This window comes from Poecilia reticulata, chromosome 16 (genome assembly GCF_904066995.2).
Source record: "Poecilia reticulata chromosome 16, P_reticulata-male-v2, whole genome shotgun sequence".
NCBI lineage: Eukaryota > Metazoa > Chordata > Actinopteri > Cyprinodontiformes > Poeciliidae > Poecilia > Poecilia reticulata.
Window position 1 is genome coordinate 23,874,124 of NC_088845.1, and position 24,133 is coordinate 23,898,256.

Genomic DNA, 24,133 nt, shown 5'->3' on the forward strand with positions numbered 1-24,133 from the left:
TCACTTTTCACTGCCTGTAAAGATGAGACTTGGTTTCTAAATACTTTCTTACATCCCTGTGCTTCCTCTGACTTCATCTGCAAACACCTTGCCGGCAAACTGTCAGCCATCTTCGTTCAGTGATGACTTTGACACACAAAGACAGGTTTTTGCATTGACTGGTTGCAGATTTGTTTTCGTTTCCAACCAGCCAACCGCTGTTAAGGGCCAAAAAGCTTAAAATTGTCACAATTTAGTCAATAAATTATGTTTGCTCACTTTCAAATCAAAACTCCACTTCAGTTGTTTCACTTGACCACATGTATTTGCATAAATACAGATGTTTGCATGTGCATATTTCTTATTGCATATTGCTTGTTTCCCTTTAATTTTATCCTGGAAGGATCCCATTGTTTTCCCTCTCACATTTAGAAACATAAAACCTTATCAGTGGAAGGAACGCCTTTTTTCTATTATTTTTTTATTTGGACGTCTTGTGCTCCTTATCTGAAATAATTCATTGTTGATTGTAAAACTTGCCACATTTTTTTTGTTATGTTCTCACATATGAAATCTTATATTTTTTTTAAAGAAATGTGATGTATTACTGTTTGCATTGACTGTGGCTATAAAGTTGTTAGTCAACTATGAGATAAAGTTATCTAAAGGGGACTTTGTGAAGACTGTGGTTTCATTGGCAACCTCTTAGAATGACCAGAATGTTATGTTCTCAAGATATCTTTCTGAGATGCGGCGGTCACATCCTGTTCCTTATTGTAACAAAGTCACTGATGGTGTCAGAATGGCACACTTTGTTTATGTGAAACGATAACGATAGCCTTTTCAGGGCAATGGGGAACTCAAGCAGATCCCTGCTGCTGTGATGGATCTTCACACTTTTTCCTTGCATGGAGACAAAGTGGCTGTACCGATGAGATATCAATTATTATGTAAACGCAGAACACTTTCAGTAGTTAGTTTTTTTTTTGTTTTTTTTTACCTTCGCCAGTATTATTGACTTTGAAAACATTCCCTCCACATGCCATGATCATTCTTTCACACATACATTCCTGCCTGCAGCACTTGCTCAAAAAGTAAAGAACCATATAAAGCCTGGATCTTATCCTACAGGTGGGTAATAAACTATAAAGGGACTGAACTGCTTCCAGCAGCTGTAATAGCATTCACAGCAAGCAGTAGCGTAGCTTTAGCTGAGGGGTGAGTGCAAGCATGCAACCGAAGAAATGAGATGGTGCTAATTACCCTGCAAGAATATAAACATGTTGTAGACTGTACAGTGACAGTAGCAATAGGTGCATGAAAAATTCTTTAGAAAATGACAGGAAACGCCAACTCTGTTCCAGACTGAGACTGTTCCTCTGTATTTTGTTGGGATATTTTTCTTTGGACCATAGAAAATTAACAGACAGAGATAGTCAGGGTTACACTCAACAACTCAGTTAATTAATCCCTAATGCTGCAAATGATCAATCTCAGATAGGATGCATGTTGTCTGTTGATGTGATTGACGTGAACATCTACCAACCTTAGTCTTTCAAGTTACGGAGATATAATATTCACCCCATTAAAAATATAAATCGTTGTGTTTATGCTCAAAAGTAGTAGATAATTTGCTAGCAGTGTTAACAACAGGAAGTGCTTTTATTTTGAAGGGCCATTCATGTCTTTATGAAGCTTGTAAATTGTCCACTCTTTTTCTTACAGAGCAAAATATAGGTTTAGTGGCTGCCCGCCTCCCTACTTCGAAACAGATGATGGCCTGCAAGATTATTTGGAAACCCTATAATAAATCTGCATTTTATTCTCCAAGATTTAGAATACATTTCAAAATAAAGACTTAGGGAATGATCTAGTGCTTGGTCAAAAATAAAACACAATTTCTGAATAAACTTGGCAAAAAAAAAAACAAGCCAATCCCATGCGTCATTGTAGGGATGGTGGTCTCAGGCTTGAAAGTCTCCCCTTTTCCACAGCCTGTATAAGTGGTCATTATGGGGAATAACTTCTGTTTTAGTTTCATTGGAGTGGAAAATCGGGGTCTTTTTCACTGAGCACAGTTGTAAACTGTAACTTGGCTTTTTACATTGTATTTAAAGTTAATGACTCTTCCTCTCTTGGTGGCCTTTTAGCCCGTGTAGAGGACTGCTTTTATTGTCTTCAGGCAGGACCTTTCACAAGGTTGTTGAAAGAAAAAACAAAACCTTTCCTTTCTATATATTTCTCAATTTAAAAAAGAATTATCTAAAATTTTCCCATTATTCTGGCATGTAACAATGATCTGAAACATGCAAAGTGTAATGATAGTTAAAATAATTTTAAGACAAAAAGTTTTTTTGTCTTGTCTTTGTGTAAAGTGTATCCAACTTGGTTTCAACTGTACATCATAGCTGTGGTCTTAATCACCTTGAATGTTTGAGTAACGGCAACATTAAACAAGAAATGAAAGACAAGCTGCCTTTACCTCCTTTTATTGACACATTCTGTCAAGAATTATCAGAGTAAACCAATAATACTACTATATTGTTTGCATCCACTTCAATAACTGAGAGGAAAGAGCATTAAACATTCAACCAAAATGATATTTGTCATAAGATTGATTATGAGACTTGAGTCTAAAGCCTAAGCTGCAGACTTGAGTCAAAGAAAATGATTCCCTTTTTCCAGATACAATTAGACCCAATATTATTCATGCCCTTGAAAGATAAAAATTTAAAATTACCCTACAAAGCATTAATATTACTTCTCGTGAAAAAAAAACAACCATCTTAGTAATAATACAGTGCATTACTTTCACCCTAAGCCTAAGTATGAATAATTAACTGTATACTACATACGTATATGCCCCGCCCTGTTTTTATCCCATGCTACTTTTTTGTTCTTTTTTCCTTGTTTGTCCTGTTCACATTCTCCCCCTGCTCCTCTTTGACCCTCTCCCTCCCATCTGGAGCCTTTGCCCACAGTGTGTGTGCGTGCGTGTGTGTGTGTGCCGTCACCAGAGGTATTGTAGTGAGAGACCCAGAGCCATGCTTTACAGTGCACTTGCTCTGGCATCGCTCCCACAGATTGCCTTTGAATAGAAACCCCTTTGCCAGGCTTGTATTCACGGGCCGTTGATCCCCCTTATGTGTGTGTGTGCGTGTGTGTTCAGTTTCTGTACTGTAAATGTAAACCCCGTACTCTCCCCTTTTTTTCTGTGGGAGAAAGACCCCTCCTTTATGTTTTGAACTAGAGGGAACAAGTCCAGAATCCATAGTCTACATCCCAGGATTGAGAGGGGCCATACGGGGCTGCCCTTCTCAACAATAGTCTTTTTTTTGTCCATCACTCACTGACTAATGTGCAAAAAAGATATTCAGAACAATTCAGATTGTCACCAAGCTATTCCCTTTTACAGTGAATCACTGTTATTTGGAGTGGCTTAGGTGGAAAATCGATGTAAGCTGTGTTATTTTATAAAACTTATTTGCTGGCAGTAGACGTTCAGTAGAGTAAGGAGGGGGGGTATCCTTCGAGAAGAAAGCGGCCGTAAAGGGATTCAACTTATGAGAGCAAGAACTGTAATATCATTGCTATCTTATGAAAAATCAAGGTTTTATATTTAGAACAGACTGGCACAGTATTTGTAATATAAAACCGTGGATGGAGTACACTCTCAGAGCATAGTTAAGTCTGGGGCTGCATGATAACAGAAAAACAAATAATTGCAATATAGTTGCTGGAAATTTAGATTAACTAACTTTTTACAACTTTTTCTCCTCGTTCACAATTTCCTCCCCACTTTCTGTGAGCGGGAGTATTTTGTTGACTGGATCTACGTGAAATTTCTACATCAAAAACAATGAAAGTCCTTTAAACTGGGCAAATATATTGTTTATTGCATCTCCCTCGAAATATAATAAAATAAAAACAGCAAAGAGGTTCTTAGGGATTGTAAACTTCGACAAATTGATTTTGTATTTAAAGCAGATGGGTGTAGAGGTTTTGAACGTTTTAGAAGCACTGTTTAACCCAACATCTGAAAACCGAAAGGACGTGGCACAGCTGCAAACTCACCAAAACGTTGCCGTCCCTATGAACTAAGAGGCCGTATGAAGAATGAAAGCCAAGAGACCGATGTTAACTCTGGAGACGTATGTGGGAGCTAGATTATAAATATTGATGAATAATGAGCCAGAAGTGCTTGAGTCTACCGTCTTTAAGCAGATATGATTTGGGATAATCACACCTCTTAAAGAAAGAGTGTTTTATTTTAGCGATGTTTTTCCTGACGGAGTGTTTGTATGGTGTCTTCATACCTATTTACTGCTCAAACCGTTTCTGTGTGTCACTCTCATTCAATTTCTACCAGAATTAATGCCCAGGTTATCTTCGTTCATCAATACTAGTTCTTTATTCCATATAGATGCCTGTAGTGTAAGTTGATGTTTGATTCCTGTTCGAGGAATGTTTTTACCTGTTGCTGATTTGTCCTTCATTGCTTAGTTGCGCAGCCTTTTTGTTAGTCGAGTGAAGGTTTGGTATTTTATTTTGGATTTGAGTTCTGTTAGCTGCTCTCGCTGTGTTTGAATCCTAAGGATCTTTACACCTCAAATCACACTTTTTTACTATGTCCATTTCAGATTTAAACACCTCATTGTCTTTAGTCCTCTACATGCTTGCCTATACTATATAGAGGTGCATGCTCTCAGTGTCATCAAACTGTCTTATGCCAGGGAGAGTGACGCACACCTTTGTTTTGTTGTGCAATCGTGAAATCCACCGGTGACTTCAATTGTACGATCAATAGTGACCCACAAATATTTCATCCCCTCCACCCCCCAAGTAGTTTAAGACTTCCATTTCCTTTGTGTGCAAACACTTCTGCTAATCCAAAAGCCAAAGTAGGTCAGAATTTTTTTTTCTGTTATTGCTTACTAGCTTAAGGGAACATGGCTCAACAAAGGAGAAAACCAGATGCAGACCGATTGATGTGTTCAAGTGGAGTGCTCTCACACTATGTGCTAGGACTGATTCCGCCTTATATTAGAAAATGTGTGTTATAGGCGCTCTTTGCGAGTTCGGCAGCTCTGTTCTGCTGCGCTGGTGTCTCTTTCTCCTTCAGTGTGACTTTTTATGCACCATGTGTCTAGTGGTATATAGCTCTTTAGCTCTCCAGGTTATCTATAAGTAGCTGCTTCAGCTTTCCTGTCACTATTAATACCCAGAGATTAACCACCTGTGACTCACAGGCACCTGTGATACGACTGCCTGACACGTTTTCAGGAAAATCTTCGCTAAGACAACACTTAAGGTTTTAATGGGTAGCTTGGAAGAGAGAAATGAGAATATTTACCGCAGCTCTGAAAGCTCCTGCTGCTGTTGTTCCCCCAGGCCTTTTTTCCTTTTTTTTTTCTCCCTTTAAAAAGAAAACTGTTGTATCTCTGCAGTCGCTTTGAAGCCCCTCAGATGCAACCTGAAACCTTACATCCATCAAATTACTGTTTGTGTTTCCTCAGTCAGCCTTTCTGCTTAGGAATGGGACTTTTGCTAACTTTAAAGTGGCCTGACATCTGCAGCACCTCATATGATGCAGCTGTTTGAACCCGGAGCTGTGATGTCGCTAAGCTTTAGCTTCACCTGAGAACTGTTGAATGGTTAATTTACATCAATCAAAAATGTTGACATTAAATTAATTCAATAACCCTCCAGGTAATAAAAACTTACAAAATTAGAAGATTATGTAAAACTATTTATTTTAGCCAAATGGTGTTCTTACCAAAATGGCAGTATATGAAAAACAAAGTGTGTCATGGAGGTGATCAGCCTGAAAGCAACAATCAACTTCGGTTCTGACTGTCTCCACTCTTCTCTGATGTTGTGGGACATTGACTACCAAATAAAATTCTAAATTTATTTTCACGTCTATGTGTGGCGGATCTTAAAGCTCTGACTCCAGCTGCAATACCTACCTTGCGACTCTCACCCAAACTCTTGAATGGACTTACCTTAACAACCATCTCGAGTCTGGGATCATTACTGTCGCTTGTGCGCCATTTTCTTCAAAATTGTTTCCTTCCATTAAATCTTCCTTTTGAAAACACTGGGTCCAGCACTCCCTTAATAGTCAAGTTCTTTTGCAATTACATTTTGTACCTTACTCTATAAAGCACTGTCTTGATTAAAATTCCTCATTAGAGGTCAGACAAAGCAGGCAGTCTGTATGTATATTTCTTCTGTTCTGCAGGATAACAGGTCTAATCTCTTGGGTAGTTTCCATCCCCTATTACGTTTTCTGGAGTTTCATGAGTCTTTTTTATGATTGGAGATTGTCTCCCCCTAGTGGCACACTCTTTTTGCAGCTGCATTTGTGAAGTGTGAATACACCAGCTCGATGATGAACTTTTAAAGATTTTTTTTTCTTTTTTTCAAAATGAATAACTTGTTAAAAGATTAATCACCAGTGCAGCTTGTAATTTAAAATTGTGCAAAGTTAGACACCCATTTCACCCCAGATGATGAAAGTTTTATAGCATAAAGCAATTAGATTAGAATTTCCCCCTCAGCCGAGATGACACTTCTTGAATTTCAATGTGCCTAGAGGTTTTCCAAAGGGCTTTGTAGGATAGATTCTTCCTCCGAGAAGTATTTCTCATCTTGACTTCTAAATACATTTAAAAGCTGGATGTTTGAAACGTGGTGAACTGAGAGCCAAGGCTGGCTTCTCGGCTCGGAGTCCCAGTGGTAAGGAGTTCAGAAGTGCAACGGGCAGGTTTGTGCCTGCACCTGATTTCTCTGGAGATTAAGACCGCTGGGCAGAACAATGTACGTAGTCAAGACTGTCTTTCTGATGAAGCAACTGGGCAAGACTAGGTAGCTATCAGTGTGTTTCTATGTGGTCTTTTGACACACCTACAAACATAGATAATGAAGATAAGGGAGAAATGAGAAAATACTTAAGGCGTATTTGCTTAGTGCAATCTAAGCTTTGTCTTGCATGTTTTAACTTTTTGCCTTTAAAAAATGTATTGTCCAGCAACTTTAAAACATCTGGAAATTCAAAACATGACAGAAATGCCAAACCTCCCAGGACGTGGCAGTCCGCATAAACTGATACCCCGGAAAAGGAGACCAGTGATCAGTGAACTGGGCCAGAATCCCACAGTAACTCTGGAAGAGATGCAGAGATCCGCAGCTCAAGTGGGAGAAACAGGTTGTTTTTTTTTTTGTTTTTTTTTTTTTTTATGCTGCCTAAATCTGGAACAACCTCCCCGAAAACTTGAAATGTTCAGAACTTCAAACTATCTTTGCTTACTAGCATACAGTTCATTAGCTGGTTGCTTCTGATCAAAGCAGCCAGCTAATGAACAGTATGAAACATTTGTTTCTTTCATGCCTTTAGTATCTGTATTTTAACATTATTATTTCATGCCATGCTTTTGTTTTCTTTTGCTTTTTCCTTTGATGTTTTATGAAGCACTTTGAATTGCCTTGCGTATTAATAGTGCTAAATAAATAAACTTGCTTTGTTGTGCCTGTAGCTGTGCACTCTGTAAGTCTGGTCCTTACGGAAGAGTGGCATGAAGAAAGCTATTGTTAAACAAAAGTCACTAACAAGTCAAATTTTGCAGTTTTCTATGTAGGGAACAGAGGAAAAGTATGTGAGACAAGGTGTTCTGGACAAAAATGTAACAATCTGGAAGAATTGTGGTGGAAAACAAAATATAATTTTGAGTTTATTGTGACTTGAATAAGTTTTATGTTTGAAGCTTATAAAAGCTTTTGCAGGGTGCTGTTTGTTGCCACGTTCCCTCGCTGATGTGTCCGTTTTTTTGTCGTTTGCCTGTCAGATGACGACGTCGACTTGGAGGCCTTGGTGAACGACATGAACTCCTCGCTGGAGAGCCTGTACTCCACCTGCAGCGGCCAGCAGACAGAGATAACCCCGCTACTGCACAATGGACAGAGCCCTTGTTCACAACACCACCACCACCACCACCAACATCATCATCATCACACACAACACAGCCAGCCACGGCATCATCACGCCTCACCAGAGCCTCCATCGTCCTCCTCTTCGAATGTGGACCCCCCTCAGACTAAGCTCAGGCGCTCGCAGCCCATGCACATCCTTGCTGTCAGGTTAGTGGGGAGAGAAATGTTTTATTTTTATTTTTATTTTTTATTTAGAAACCTGTAAAGCTGCTTCCCCTGCGACCCGACCACGGATAAGCGGCAGAAAATGGATTAATGGAGAAACCTTTCTCAAATCTGTTATACAGCTATGAATGTAATAGTAGATAAAAACAGTTCCTTGTCACAGATAAGTGTTACTACACATCAGATTTTATCATTTAAAGATAAAGAAAAAAAAACACTAATTGTTAGTCCGTGGCCTGCAGTACACATGATCACCGGCTTTTGTTCCTTATACTTAAAGCTTTAGCTCTAATAAATGTCTAATTTAGGTATCCTGATTTTGCAGAAAATTGATCCGTTGAAAATTGGCATATGTTTTTCTACAAAGAGTTTTGTTGAGAAATGACAGCAAAAATAATCTTGAGGCACTTGACATTCATTATTGTCAATTCAGTCACAGTTAGTTTTATATTTCATCCAGAAAGTCCAATATTCCAGCAGATGTCATTGGATTTTGAGAGTGCCACAGTCCCCTATTAAACTGACCAGGTACAGGGCAACAGGAGAAAGGAGAAACTTAAAAAGCAACAAAAAACAACAACAAAAAAAAGAACAGGAACAGAATCAGGCTCTGAATCGGCAGTCATCTGCTTTGAACATCACATAAAGAATAGACAAAGGCAGCTGCCGATTGTTGGCAATAAGAAACTGCAGAGTGAAAAAAGACGGTTAAAAACAAAACGTGGTTGAAGTAAATAGAAAATAAAATGTGTTAATCCACTCCTCTGTTGGTTGGGGTCCATATCAGGAAAGCTGAAGGCATACTTAACTTGAACCAGACTGATATTTAACCTGGCCCTGAAAGTTGTCACAATGTCCGTCCTTCTGTCCTGAAGAGAACCTGATAACTAGACTGTTCGATACCATAGCAACCCCAAATAAACCTGCACTGTGAGAGTCAAATGCTCGGTCGGGAATATGAGAAACTGTGAGTTATTTAAAATGAGATAGAGATTGTAATTAAGAACAAGGACCCTCTGAAGATAAACTAAGGCCAGAGAAATGTGATCTCTCCTTCTAGTTTTCATCAGAGCCACTGCTGCTGCATTTTAAACTTTTTATGGGTCAGATACAGCAGCACTTTGCACCCAACAAATGCTTCAGTCTTCTAATGGATTTGTTTTCACAGGTGTGACCTCTGCAAATAACAAAAACCAAAAAAAAATCTCAAAAAGTAGCCTGACCTACTGACCAGATTATCAAAGATTTTACCTCTAATTCATTGGTCAACAACAAAAATTCAAACTTTTAGTTAACTCTTTTTGTCTAATAAATACACCACATCACATTTATGTCAGTCTATTCTCTTCATCTTTTGCAGCAACAGATATCACAGATCTTTGTTTGGAGTGATTTTACAAGCCCAGTGCATATTTTCCTGATAGAAACATTCAAGCTCAGTCAGGCCTGAGACTCCTGAGTTGCTTTGCCGAGTTCAGGCTGAAACTCGAGTTGTGTCACTGCAGTCTTGTGATTTGCCCCAGAATATCGTCTCGTTGAAATGCACATCTCTGCTGTGCCCTTAAGCCTGAAGACTGTGACAAAAGACTTTTCTGTGTAAAATATTCTAATTTCCCGGTTCATTTCTCAGACAAACATCCTCGTGATATCTTTAAACGATCCCAGTTTATAGCTACTGCTAAATGAGTGACTGCTTTTCTTTGATGTCATAGAAAACTATTTAATCTTCATCGATGCAGACAAGAACTTTTTGTATATTGTGATCCGAGTTTCATTTAGGTACTTTTTGATAAACTCTGAGTGGATTCATCTTTCAATCAGTAGCAGTTTTGTTCAACCCCTCTACCAAGAAGACCTGGTTTTTAGAGGCCTGTACTAACATTTAGCTTAGCTTATTTTAAACATGTTCACATTCACAATTCAAATACAGTTTAGATTATCTCATTGTAACTGTTTGTTTCAAAAGGAAGTAGGCAAAAGTATAAACTTATTTAACCCTGCCCTCCTTATTTCATATTTTTCTTACTTTACACAATATTCTTTATTTAAGAAAAACAAAAAAATAAAATAAAAACTATTAAAAAAAAAACAGTACAGAACATTTTCTTTCACAAAAGAGACATAACATACCCAAGCAATTTCTTTCAATCAAACATACATCCACCAATGACAAACTCTCTGATTAAAGGTCATCTGTCCTAATCTCAGTAAGATTAGCTATTTTTTCTTTATCTCGAAGTACTTTTGTCCTGGATTATGCAATTAAACTAAGCAAACAAATGCCAGAATTCTGCTTTATGCCACTTTTCTACGACTCACTAAACTGTTGTTCTTTAAAGCGCTTTGTGTGAAACATTGCGAGTTGTTCGGCAGATCTGTTGCACCATTTATCTGCCATTTGAACCTCGTGGCTTTGTTTTGACTGAGAGACCTTAGACAGAATTTGTGGGCCTTCTTAATGACGTTAAAAGATTACTCTTAAGCACAAGTGGATTTCACTGAAGGTTGCCAGATATGTGGTTGGAGTCGAAGGATGCCTGGCAAATCCCTTGAGAGAGTCATAACAAAGTGACAAAAAAAAACTGGGGAAACTGTACATGACATCTTACGGAATAGATCTTGTCCTTATTGATTGTGAAGCCTAGTAGGAAAGGCGGGTTTATTGAAAAATTACTGCTGAATTTTCATATTTTTTATGTAAACAATTGTAAAATAAATTTTTGATGTAAATGCGAAGAAAGCCATTGACTGTCTTGCTGATGTGTATATTTTTTTACTAAAATTCCTAACTTAAACAGTGGATGTCACCCTACATCAAATCTCAGTTGATAGAAGATGAATATGGAGTTAGAGCATTTCTAATAGAGCCCACAAAACAAACTTCTTAAAGTTTGTGGAGCACTTTGCAATAAATCAAATCTGTTTACACTCAACTACACTTTTGCTTGTGCTTTTCGTATTACCTTGCTGCTCTTTCTGTTTGTCGAATGGACTGATACAAAAATGCATGATATTTACGACGGGCCAAATTTACAGGGCTCTCCCCCTGCAGACCGTGCATGCGAGGCTTAGTCCAGCTGGAGAAAAAGGGATTGTTTGAAACCAGATGTATTTCATTATGGCAGACTAAAAGAACAGTCAGCATCCCCCAGAGAAAATATGTTTTCCATTCTAGAAGCTTCTTATGCATTATAGTTTAATCTAACTTCATTTTGAAACACTGTAGACACTATTGAGTTTAAGAAGTAACAACTTCCACACTGAAGAGTGCTGATGTTTACACATATATTTCATATTTAATGATCTGGGGGGCAGATCTTAATATTTTTTGTTTATCAATAAGCAGAGAGTTTGTTTAAAATGTTGGATGCCGATCACCAGACTGTTTCTCTGTCCATCTCTGTTTTATGCAGTACTTAGAAAAAGAAAGTACCGTATTATCACAATGTCAGATTTTCACTCTCAGAACTAAAAAGTCTAAAAGTAAAACTGCTGGTATATCGCTGGAATGACAAAAAAAGACTTGTTCAAAGTCTAAAAAAGTGCTTTATTTGTACCTATGGCAAGAAAAGTATGGCAACAAACTTCAAGCTGAAACTGCTTTCAGCCTCTCTGTACTCGTACACAGCCACATACTGATGCGTTGCTCAAGCCTTTTTTCTCCCCTCATTTAAGAATAAAGCTTTCTCTGCACACTATCATCCTTTCACGCCCTCTTTATAATTGGGTATAACATTTCTTCTCTGTTTCTAGTCTGTAACCTGTGAATGACCCGTTCCTCCCTGTCACTCCTTCTTTGCCTCAGACTACACCAGCAGGGGGAGAAAGTAAAAACTCGGTTTTGTTTGAGTTCTCCTTACGTGTGTGCATTCAAAAGTAGGTATGCTCACACACACGTACACACACACTCACGCGCGCGCACTCGCAATTCGGCTGCAGAAGTATAGCTTCACGCATACATTACACACAAACAGGTTCAAAGGGAAGCTGGTGTCAGTTCCTATTTTTCGCCCTCGGACTGTATGAGAGAAACAGAGGGGGATGATCAGGTAATGGAGTATTCTTTCTTATGAGTGCTCTCTCTCCCGCTCTCTGTGTGTGTCTCAAACACACACCCACACATATGCAGGCTCCGGAGTTCCTATTATACAGGACTGACCTCTGGATAACCCTACTCTCAGGCTCATATGGGACAACATCAAAAGGCCTGATCCCTTTTGAACTCACTGGGTTCTATAGACAAAGAGAATTGCAAAAAAAAAAAAGCCTTTTGCAATGTTTCTTTTTTTAACTTCCGATCTGAAATTTCACTAACTGACCTGCTCATTTAAAAAAAAAAAAAAAAGAAAAGAAAAAGAACTAAACCCCATCTGTCAAATAATCCTTTTGAGGCTCTGACTGCATCTGTTTTATTAAAAAAAGATCTGCTTTAATGTGATGTCTTGATTTAGAATTGATGTATGATAAATATTTCAAGAAATTAGTGTGCGGGCTATGGGAGGCTGTGATTTCCACTTGCTTCGGGAACGTTCATTACGGCCACATCAGACGGAAACGCAGATGAGCTCGTCTACCGCAGTGGGTCTCTCCAGCGCAAATTTCCCATGTTTCAGCAGCTCATTTAAAATTTTTCCCATTTCACTTTATTGGAGGCACCTCAAGGTTGTGGTTTTTGGCTTTGTTTTTTTATTTTTATTTTTTGTGCAGTTGCTTAAAAAACAAGCAAAAAAACTGCTACCTTCACAAAGGAAAATTCTAACACAAAGGTCTCTGTTCTGTTTTTCGGTGTTCAGGAAGTTGCAGGAGGAGGAGCAGCAGTTCAGGACGTCGTCTCTCCCAGCCATTCCCAACCCTTTCCCTGAGCTTTGCAGTCCTGCAAGTTCCCCGGTCCTCAGTCCTGGGTCACTACCTCCTGGAGAATCTTCTTCAGAACAACATGTGAGTCCAACATCACGCCCTGGCTTGTTCAGTGCGGTGCCAAGCATTCATGTCCCTATGAAACTTTGTCACATTTTGTCATGTTAATCAACAAAAATGTAGCATAGTGGTATATTAGAAGGAAATAGAAACATTGTTTTTGACTTTCCTTGAAAATAATAATAATAATAATAATAATAATAATAATAATAATAATAATTAATAAAAACCCTCAAATTTCTCATGCACATTTGTATTAAGCCCTTTTTAATCTGAAAACCCCAAATAAAATCCAGCGTATGGCAAGAGCTTTTTGGTTTATGTGGAAAAATACCACGTGTGGTGGAAACTAAAAGCACAATGATGGTTCTAGGTACTTCTTTTAGCTACCAGTTAACCCGGTGCTAGGTTTGAACTTCAGCAACTCATTTTTGCCAGGCTGTGAATTGCTGACATGTAATTGGCTAAAGGGCTGTTTTTGATCACAAGCAGTTGCACAGGTGTGCCTAATAAAGTGGCGGTGAAGTGTATAAATAGAATCATTTGATTGTATCCCGTTTTTTTTTTTTGTTTTTTGTTTTTTTTAACTTTTTTCTTTTTGCCTTGTGGAAAAGCTAATAAAGCGGGAAGCTAAAGGTTCGTCTACATGCACACCTGCACACACGTCTGGACTTCTGCTGTCCTATTTGTTACTGGAAGTCAGAACACCCCCGCCCCCTCCCACCCGCCGTCGTTCGCGCCGTTAATGGTCCTCATATGGAAGCAGCCGATTCTGGTTACGGCAACATAGCGGTTTACAGTAATACGAGGGCAGACAGTTTCTCATAAATACTCCCCCTGGCTGGGATCTGGGGCTTTTCTTTTCAAGGCCTCTACTACTTCTCCTCCACAATCACACACTGCAGTTCCAGTTAATTCATTATAAGCCAAAACACAAGTCTGACTTCAATGTGCACCGCATTTTGCCCTCTCAGATGTCATCTCGGTTTTCACTTTATGGACTGATGCAACCTCCCCATTCACTTAGCACCTAAACTTGGAGAGGTTTAGGTTTTAATTAGTTACATAATCAGTTACATATATAAGAGTTGCTCGTTAATGTGGGAATAAGGTTTTGGAAGCTTCAAATCGTTTTAGTTGTCGTTTAGTGGGAATGTTTTGGGGATTTTTCTCTTTGGGGGAAATTTTCAGGCTTCAGTTACAAGCTGTGGTACAAACTCAGCAGCTCAGGTTTTCCTTATGGTAAATAGGTCAAAGTTTATTGCAGTACAAAGTTGTTGTGAATTTAATGACTTGCTGTGCCCCGGTTGTAAATAAGTAAAGCAGGCTAGGCTCGTAAATAATTAGACGCCAGTTTATTGTAGCTTGTGGCTTGGGATTGGGAATGTCATTCTCACATGGCCTGTTAGTAGCACAGTAAAAAAAAAAATCCTGGGACAGAAGCAGACAGAGAAGTACAAACAGACCTAACTAACTTGCATTAATCACACCATGTTGCTATTCATGGCATGGCTCTTGAATGTATATCAAGGAACTAAATAGCATTCGACTGATGCTCTTGTTTGGAGCATCAGTCGAATGTACAGGGAACATGATGATGTTGTAGAATTGTGTAGGAAAAAGTTATGATCATTGAACATAAATGCTGAAAGATCTAATGTTAGAAAGATAAAATACGATGGCATTTGATAAATACTTCATCATAGCTCACTGCAGAGAGTGAAATAAAACAGAATTGAAAGATTTACTACACCACTTTTAGAAAGGGATGAGCAGCGGCTCTACATGCTGTGTTGATTACTCGTCTATGGTGTCTGGCATTAAAAACAACCAAGCTAAACCCAATAAGTCATCATAACTGTCCAGGGGCATTGATAATGAGCCTAGTGCATGACTGGTCCACTCTTCTCTGCAGAATTCTTAGTCTAGGCGAATTGGATGGTTTACGAGTATGAACACTCTGTTTAAAGTCATGCCTCAGCATCTCAGTTGGATTTAAATCCAAACATTGTTGATAACTTTCTGAAATCTTTCGCTTTTGTGTGTGTGTGTTTTTTTTTTGTCCTTCAGAGGTGAACTTGTTTTTCAGATTTAGAAATTGGGTGGATGGGCGGAGCTTCCCCTTCAGTATGTGATTGCCATCAATTACGGCAAGTCGTCAAGCAGCAAAGCAGCCCCACACCATCACGCTGCCACCACCATGTTTGACTCTCTGTTTTTGTCAGCAGTGGATTCAACCCTGAAACTCTGCCATTGAAGCTGTTTCAGTCTTTGTTATTTTTGAATCATAAGATCTTTTTTGTCTACTTCATGTTGTCAGACATGTTGTATAAGAGTGATTTCTTGATTCTATAAGTCTCACAGAAACAAACCTGAGTGTGGTAAACACTCTACAGCCACAGTCTTCAGTTTGGTATATTCACATCTGCTTCCTGGTGGCGGTGCGTTGTTGGAAATTTGAAAAACGTACAGAATAATGTGACTTTTACATGCTTTGGTAAGAACCCCAATTCCTCTAATCAACAAAACTGTGCTGTGAAAAACTTGTAAAACAGCCCTGCAAAGCCCAACTTCCAAAAACTGGTCTCGCGTTTTAAACTTGATATGCAAATTCAACATGGCTCTCTGGCTGTACTCCTGACAAGATCACTCCCCTAAAATATGTATCAGGAGCTGAGTTTAACAAAAAAATGTAAGATCTTTTTACAATAGCTCGGCAACCTGACACCCGGGATTGGATCATCACATAACCGTTTGTTTTAATTCGTTTTAAAAATGTATTTTCATTTAATTATAATAGATCAGTTTTGTTAGTTATTATAAAACCATGAATGTAAGCAAAGACAACAATGTGGCTAAATATAATCCAAACCGCTTTGAACGCATAAATACCTGAAAGATGCTATAGGTGATGAACTTTTCCCTCATAATTTGTTTTCCAAACTACCAAGAGAGAACAATACTGTTCAAAGCAACGGAAATTTTAATTGATTATTTGTGCTTACAGCGCACTGTATATAAACTCAAGTAAACTCATGTAAGAGTGCTGTGAATCCATGCGTGCATTCGGGTGTTAGTCATCTAGACACATGTGTGTTTACACTCGCGAGCTCCTTTGTGAGCTCTGCAAACTATTTACAGCACTGGCAGTGTCTCTACGTTGTTGATGGCAATGGAAAGTATGGCTCATTGTAGCTGTTCTTCAGTGGAAATTCAACTCAGCACCTTTTTCCACAGAGAACTCTCCCAAGGAGCCTTTTCACTCTCACATCTTCACAGGCACGACTTTAGAGACACGAGGAGTATTAACTTTAAAAAAAAAAATAAAAAAACATTATCTGCTTTCCAGTGGTTTGGATCCATAAAGGAGATGGTGATTTGTTTTAGGTTTGACAAGGGGGATCTGGAGAAGGTAAATTATTGTGCCCACTCTCCAAGACCTCTGACCTTAATCATTAGAACCATATGTGCCCTATTTAGAGCCTCTTTTTTTCGCCTTTTCGCTTATCTCCGTCTCTCCACCGAGGTCGTTTTCTTGTCTGTTGTGTGTCTATCCGTCTTTCTGCCCTCCAAATATCCAAATATCCACAGCCAAATTGCTTTTCAGTTTCTCTGTTTAAGTTTACTGAATTTTCCAGCCTCCCGGCGCTTTCTGACAGACTCTCATGCCTGTCTCTCTCTGCTCCTCCTTGCCTCATTCCTCGGCCTCTGTGAGGGAGACATGAGGATGTAGTGCGGTGCTGTCAGGAATCGTTGGCCAAGCTGTTTGACATGACCATATGACTCCCAACCCCCATCCCTGTTTTCCCTCATTTCTCAAGACTCAGCCTTCATCTCTCCAGCTTGCCTTTTTCAATGTACACTCTGAAAGGACGCCATTCTCCGAGATCTGCAGAACTGGAGCGTCAGACTCATAGTAGAAGATTCTGTACTGTTCTTTAAATGCAGACTCATGGAAATATGCAGTGGTTTATTTGTTTATATATATATATATATATATATATATATATATATATAATAATCTGCAAGATGTTTCAGAATATAGAAGAACCGGGTAGTTGCCATTTGTAAGAACTGACCGTAGTCCATTGTGATGTTTAGTATCTGCACACATGTTCTATAAACTCTGACTTCCTGTCTCTTCTTTGGACCACTACCAACATGAATTTAGCTGTGTGTCATACTCTAATGTTGTGAAATGGAAAGGGATACACAGATAGCGGCATACTAGAACATGTCTCTTTTCAAATATAGGCTGGTGACAGTCTTCAGAGGTGTTTTAAACAACAATGTTCAATTTAATTCAGTTCAGTTTCTTTATGCAGAACCAGTTTGCCTAATTTTATTCTCAAGGCACTTTAGAGGACAAACGGATAAAATTTGCATGCAGAACTCTATAATCAAATAAGGCTAATTATTTAATGAGATCTGAATGCGGTTATATACTTCCCAATTTGATGCTAGTTATAGTACAAGGGTGTCAAATTCCCTTAATACTAACTTTTAAAACAACTAAAGCTGCACTGGAGTTGGCATTGAGTCATTGACTGCTAAATAATCTCTCCTTGTGAGCAGCAGTCCCTTATACTATGAATATTAGAACCTTGTGACTGAGGAAAAAAAGAGACAACACAAAGTGAAAACCAGCAAAGACTGCTGATGAAGCAACGTCAGATTTAGCAGATTTAGTTGAAGTGACTTTATACAGTATTGAGAGTTCAGTTACTTAGGACATATGAATGTAAATGATGGGCACAGATTGACGCCTACTTGCTGCAGTTCTGCACGCTATCTTGTTGCTGCTACCCCGTTAGGAATAGCGTGTGTGTCAAAGGGCAGACTTTTCCACTGTAAAAGATTGGAATGCTATCAGTGGCCAAACTGTTGGCCTCAATGTGTGAGAAAATCTGTGGCCGTGTGCATAAGTGTGTGTATTTAAGAGCAGGGCCGTGCCTGTGAGGCGGTTCTGGTTTGTGTACTCTGTGTGTGTGTTGGGGTGTGCGTGCGTGTGTGTATGTGGGGGTGTGTGTGCGTGTGTGTGTGTGTGTAACGTGCACGTGCGCTCGACTTTACGAGCAGAAACACTTTCGCATGTGCCCCTCGCGAGAGCGCTTGACGGTGTGTTTATGTCTGTGCGAGCTCTGCTTCTCGTTGCTGAGGCTTTCTGCAAGCGTGCTGTGTGCAGAGATCAAAGGTGATGCAGTGCTGGAAATCTGCTGGCTCACTCATCCTGCAGCCTACTTGCCTTTTCAATGGATCTTAAAGTGAAATGAGATGGAATGAAATGCACACATATAGGCACTTATATAGTGTAATCACAGGACAGCAAAGTTTGTGTGATTTTGTGTGGCTGCAACTTGGAAGTCTGGCTTCTTTGTGATTATTTGCACACATAAAAGTATAAATAGCATTCAGTTTTATTGAATTTGTGTATGTGTGCATTCATGTGTTCTAATTCAAACCGTGCATGGCTTGTTGGCTCTATTATTCCCAATATTGCATCTTGTCTCACACAGACCGTACTTCACTCGCATGCTTTGTAGCAGAGATTAAAAAAAGAAAAGAAAAAGAGCATTTCGGCTCTACAGAAACCTTTTGTCAGCAAACATAGCCCTGCTTTCTTCTACCTTTAGACAAAAGAAAAACAGCTTACATGCAGGCCACTGAGTGACTGAGTGGATTTGCAGTATTCACTATTGTGAAATACAAATTGTTTCACTGCTGTTGAACAAATCTGACTTGGAGGGGAGCCAGACAGGTTGCGGTTTAGTCTGGAGCATCTCATGTGTCAGCGCCATATTCTTCCCCAGCTGCTAAATAGAAACATGCTTGGACCTGCGAGCGAGACCTGCTACTGCTCCACTGCAGCAGAGACGCTAACACAAACAGCCACAAACACATGTTCTGTTTATAACTACAGTAAGCCACGATGATTAGTCTGACAAAAGAGTTAGTTTTAAAAAAATATAGACCTGTTCAATTAGCATCAGACAAATGCCATTTGAATCAAAGCAGCAGGTTCTAGGTAGTGTAAATTTATTTGTGGTGCAAAATGTTCTTCACCTGTCGCCAAGACGCTACATTACTCTAGAGTCAAAAACTGCATCAAATACAATGCAGTTCTGGTGAATAACATTCATTATTACAATACCTATTAATGAGAGAAACAGTGAATGTTTAGAGTGGAAGATGCTAAACTTTTACAATGTTTCTGCACCATTGTCTCTTCTCGTTTTTGTTTCTATCTGGCTCACATGTTTCACATCATCAAACACATTTTCGTTTCAGGGAAGGAACTGCCCAAATTAACCTGGTCCTATGTGAAAATGAATTTTCTCCCTAAACCTATCAACTGGTTGTGGGACCAGGCAGCGATGACTGCCATCGCGAGTTTACGCTAACTGCAAATGAATCTTCTACGCTGCTCTCAGGGTGTTTTGGGCCCATTTTTGTTCCTAGAATTGTTTTAATTCAGCCACATTCTACAGTTTTCTGGCACAAATCACCAGCTAAGAATCACGTTCCTGCATCTCGGTCAGAAATATGTCGAGGCTTTGACTTGGCCGCACCGAAACCTTTTTTTTCGCCATTTATTCCCGACTTGCTAGCATGCTTTGGATCATTGTGCTACTGGATAACCCAAGGGCACTTCAGATTAAGGTCACAGCCTGTTGGCTTGGCATTCTCCGTCAGGATTATTTGGTCAAAAGTAGAATTCATTATTCCATCAAAAACAGCAAGTCATCTAGATTCTGAGGCAGCAGAGCAGCTGTAGACCATCATGTAACACCGCCATGTTTAACTGGAAAATTGGCATTCTTTTTCTGAAAACCGGTCGCCGCACAAATGCATCGACAACACTCCACATTCTATTAAAAGTTTTCTTCCAGCCTTTCCCTCTGTTTGTCCACGTCCATTGTCCCATCAATCCTAACAAGTTTCACTGGCCCTACTGAAGGCAAACATTTCTACAGTATCATGGCTACCGTGTGTCACCATGGAGATGGTGTTTTCAGGGCGATGTGTGTGGTTAGATTAGCTTTGTGCAGGTACTACTATGGAAGTAAAACATGAAAGAAGAGAAAGTATTTGCCACTTATTTTCTTCTGTCTTTATCTGTAACAGCAATAAGCATCACTCCTAATGACTGGGTGTTGTTTATTGAATGGAAAAATGAAACGTGTATCTTTATTGGCCCAATCCTGGTTCCTGCTTAAGATCATAATATTCCCACGTGAAACTATGAGTATCCATTACTACTGCCACTAATTTGAAAACCTGAGAAATTAAACTTTGTAGCTGAATTATTTGAATTATTAAAACGAATTAAGAATAATTATTTATTATTTACGTGGATATATTTGTACATTTGGAGCTTTTGCATGGTGGGTTTAATATATGACATATTTAAGCTTCTTCCTTAATAATGTTTGTGCTCAAGAGTTTTCATGCAGCTTTGAATAGGCAAATGTCTGTATTTGCTTGTGTTTGAGCATTTCACAAAGACAGCTATGTGTCGCTGCCTGTAGCTATTTCATCTGGCCAGAACTGAACACAGCTTCCAGACTCATGTAGGTCATGGAGACTGCATTTTCCTCTCTCTTAGCCTTCTCTCCATCCTCTCTCTCTGGTTCACTCCTTCTATGTCTCTCTTACTGTGTCTGGGAAAAGTAGGACAGCTCAGATTTCTGAAACTGCTGCTGTGAACGGATAGAAAGGAAAGCAGGAATTCAGCAGAACCAGAGAGGAAGTGATCTTCTAGAAATCTGAAACAATATGTTACAAGTTGTATTAATAATTAAAGATCTATGACTAAGACAATGTACAATGTCCTACAGCAAGATAAAGCATTTGTTAACCGAGTGATTATTTTACAAAAACATTTTCAGTCTTTGAATAGCTACATTGCCTCTTGGTATAAGCACCACCTTTTAATATGACTGAGATAGAAACATGGCAGAACGGAGAAAAAAAAGTGTAACTAAGTATTGTTTACTGTTGTTAAAAAAAGTGCCATCTTTTAAAAATATAGTTCAAAATTATGCATGTGTGAGGATTTCATATCTTATTATGGTTCTGTTTCCTTTTGGTAAAGAGAATCTTGCCCTACATCAAATATCTGGTAAAAGAGTTAGTGTCTTCGCTTTTTTTGGTACTGCTGACTTCTTCTAGTGTAGTAAAACATAAATTTTTTTGTTTCAATTTACAATGCAATTTCACAATTGAGCTTCTCAATCAAATCAAACATAAGCACGGTTTTAAGCTTGTTATGGTTGAATTCAATCTGTGACCACACAACAACTACCGGAGCTCGCAATGGAGCAAGTGGACCATTTCCACACTATTCATGAAATCCCGTCAGGAGTGTCACTCTTTGTTTGCCCAATTAGAATGTCTCCGTCCTTTTACCCCCCACCCTGCTGTAATCGGACAATGGCTTCAGATCATCAGTGGTCTGAGAGAACATTTGCTGCCCAGGCTTTGCTGGCAGTCGGTGAAAGGAAGGTTCCTGTAAATATATTTTGGTGGAATATCTGCTGTGCCTCTTTTAGGTGAAACCGATCTGAAATAGATGTAGATACAAAGTTCCTATTCCAAAAGTTCCTATTGGAACTCCTTAACCTCTCAGACTCGACCAAAAATGTTTTCTTTCTTGTGCTTTTACATATTAAAACTTTGTTTCAAAATATATGTGATCAATGTAGAATTAACCATTTAAAGTTTGATTTATCTAAGTATTTTTGAACAAGAGAAGATTGAATGCAATGAAATTTCCTTTTAGCTTAGCGCTAGCAGGACTGTTGTTCACTCCCACACATATTCTGAATTGTCATCCTCCATCTTTCTACTACCTTCAGATCTCTATGTTGACTCTCTGTAGTGATGGTGATACAAACTGAAGATTTGACACCCTTTGCTAAAACGTTAATGGAAAAAAATATCTAGATTTAATCACTTTATTTATAAGGATATCACTAAGCATCTCTGAGCCTTTTCGTGGTTCACAGAGCTTGGACAGGCCTCTGTAGCTAGGGTCCCAATTTGATGCGGTAATTAGATGACAGTAGACAGTTCAGTGGGTCTTCCTCATGAGTCAGCAGAGTTTTCTTGGCCCATGTCTCCCACTCCTGCTGACTGGAGGCGCTAAGTGAGGACAGCCAATTGTCCAAGGCCCATTCAGGTTTTTGTGTCTCCGTCTCATCATCTGGGACATTTCCAGGGGCAGCCCAGACCACACACAGCACAGCATTACAGTCAGAGAGGGCTTTTATGGAAGTTACTTGTTAGTGGGAATTTGGGGGGGCCAACGTGGGTTGTGTGTGCCAAATCCAGCAATCAAGAGTTCCAGTTCTTTTCTGGAAAAACACGCAGACGTTTGGAAAAGCAGAGGCGGCTGGTAGAGCAAAATGTTCACTCTACAGCACATGCAAGACATGACGACCTGTGAAAAGATGAAATGTCTAGAAAAGGGGGATATTATGTATATTCCAGGCACATAGTGCCATTTTATAGCACAATCAAGTAACTGTGCTACCTTCAGTTGTTATAAAAAAATGCTGAATTTATGAAATAAGACTTAAAAGAAATTTGACTTCATAATTTGAAGTCTTGAAATTGGCCTCTGTCTCTTTAAGAAGCGCCCGCTCTTTTCAACACTCTGCCTTCAGCACGCCATCGCAACAATGCTTCCCATTGTGCCGTTAGCATCAGTTTGTATGAGCTGTGGACTGAGAAATGGTTTGTGTGACAAGCTCAGCAGACTCCAGTTCCACCAGGTGCTTGCTAATTGCCGCTGCCGCTAGTCTGGAGTAGCTGAGTGGAGAAGACGTGGATACGGGTTCTCTGTGAGGTTCCAAGTGCAGATTTTCAAGTGCAAGTGTTTGCAGTGTTTGATGATTTGCGAGCTAAGTGCCTCCCCACCCCATCATTGTTAATGTTACCAATTTTTGGCTAACTCAACGACTGGTGCAGTCATTCCATGACTTTGTTGGATGTATTCTAACAAAATCAAGGTATTTTCAGGAACTGCTTCTTGTTTTTCATGAAATCGTCAGTCTCAAATAGGTTGTTAATGTTGAAATCCTTCATATCCAGCATTCATAATAGCTTAGGAGACATACTTTGAGTTCATGAATGTTTTAATTTTGCAAGGTTTTATGCCACTTGTTACACCCCCATTCTTCTTCTTCTTCTTAAAAAAAAAAAAAGCAGATGTTCTGGTCATATGAAGCTCCGGTTCATTTAAGGCATGTGTTTATGATTTGGTCAGGCCAGAAATAGCATAAACTGAAAGCCTATCTTGTGATTAGAAAGTCCCTGCCTGGACAGACTAATGAAATATAATTCCTCTTTTGTTTCACTTCTCCAGAAAAAGGTCACACTGGTGCAGGCATCAGGACTGAATTTGAATACGTCTGCGTGGATGGATGCTGGAGACTCTATCTAAAACGTCTATTTTTGGCTCCAACTGTGGTTTGGAGTGTTGTTCCTCTCTTCTCCCTCCACTGTTTTGCCAACAGAGACTCCTCTCACTAACGCAGCTGCTCCACAGGTTGCTTTCAAATGCTTCACATCATTCGTATCTAATGTGCTCCTGAAGAGTATGCCTAATGGCCAATAGTCTTTTAGTAACTCCTATCTGATGTAATGGCTTGTAATGTGAACGTAATTCCAGTGTAGCTATTTATATAGTCAGAGACAAAAAGATTGATGTGAATGTGAGCTGGCCGCTGGAGGTGCGCACACGCACGCACGCACACACACCCCCACACCCACACACACACACACACACACACACACAAAACAGAATCTCTTTGTCTGCCTGTGCTTGTCCTCCACCTGTCCTGCTGTGTTATTCCTCTGTCAGTGTGTGAGGAATGAATTAGTAAATTAGTAAAATGCAGTTCAGTTCTGCAGGGCGAGTGGGTCTATTTACCTTAAAAGTGTTGATGTGTGAGTTTGCACGTCTGGGTGCCAGCGTGTCTGATGGAGGGTGTGTGTGTCTGCGTGCTGCCTGAAGCTTTCAGTTTCTCCCTGAGGCATTACATCACAGGGCAGTTATCAGACCTGAGTCATCAGA

General features: G+C 39.4%; 1 protein-coding gene across 2 annotated transcripts in view; it reads left to right on the plus strand.

Moving 5' to 3' along the window:
• The window catches only part of grb10b (growth factor receptor-bound protein 10b), a 68,608-nt gene that overhangs the window by 20,945 nt on the left and 23,530 nt on the right, over positions 1–24,133 (plus strand). For both annotated transcript variants that reach the window (XM_008432142.3, XM_081597427.1), the window contains exons 4-5: positions 7,827–8,118; positions 12,930–13,074. In XM_008432142.3, coding sequence (XP_008430364.1) covers positions 7,827–8,118; positions 12,930–13,074 — 437 coding nt within the window. The remainder of the gene's footprint in view (positions 1–7,826; positions 8,119–12,929; positions 13,075–24,133) is intronic.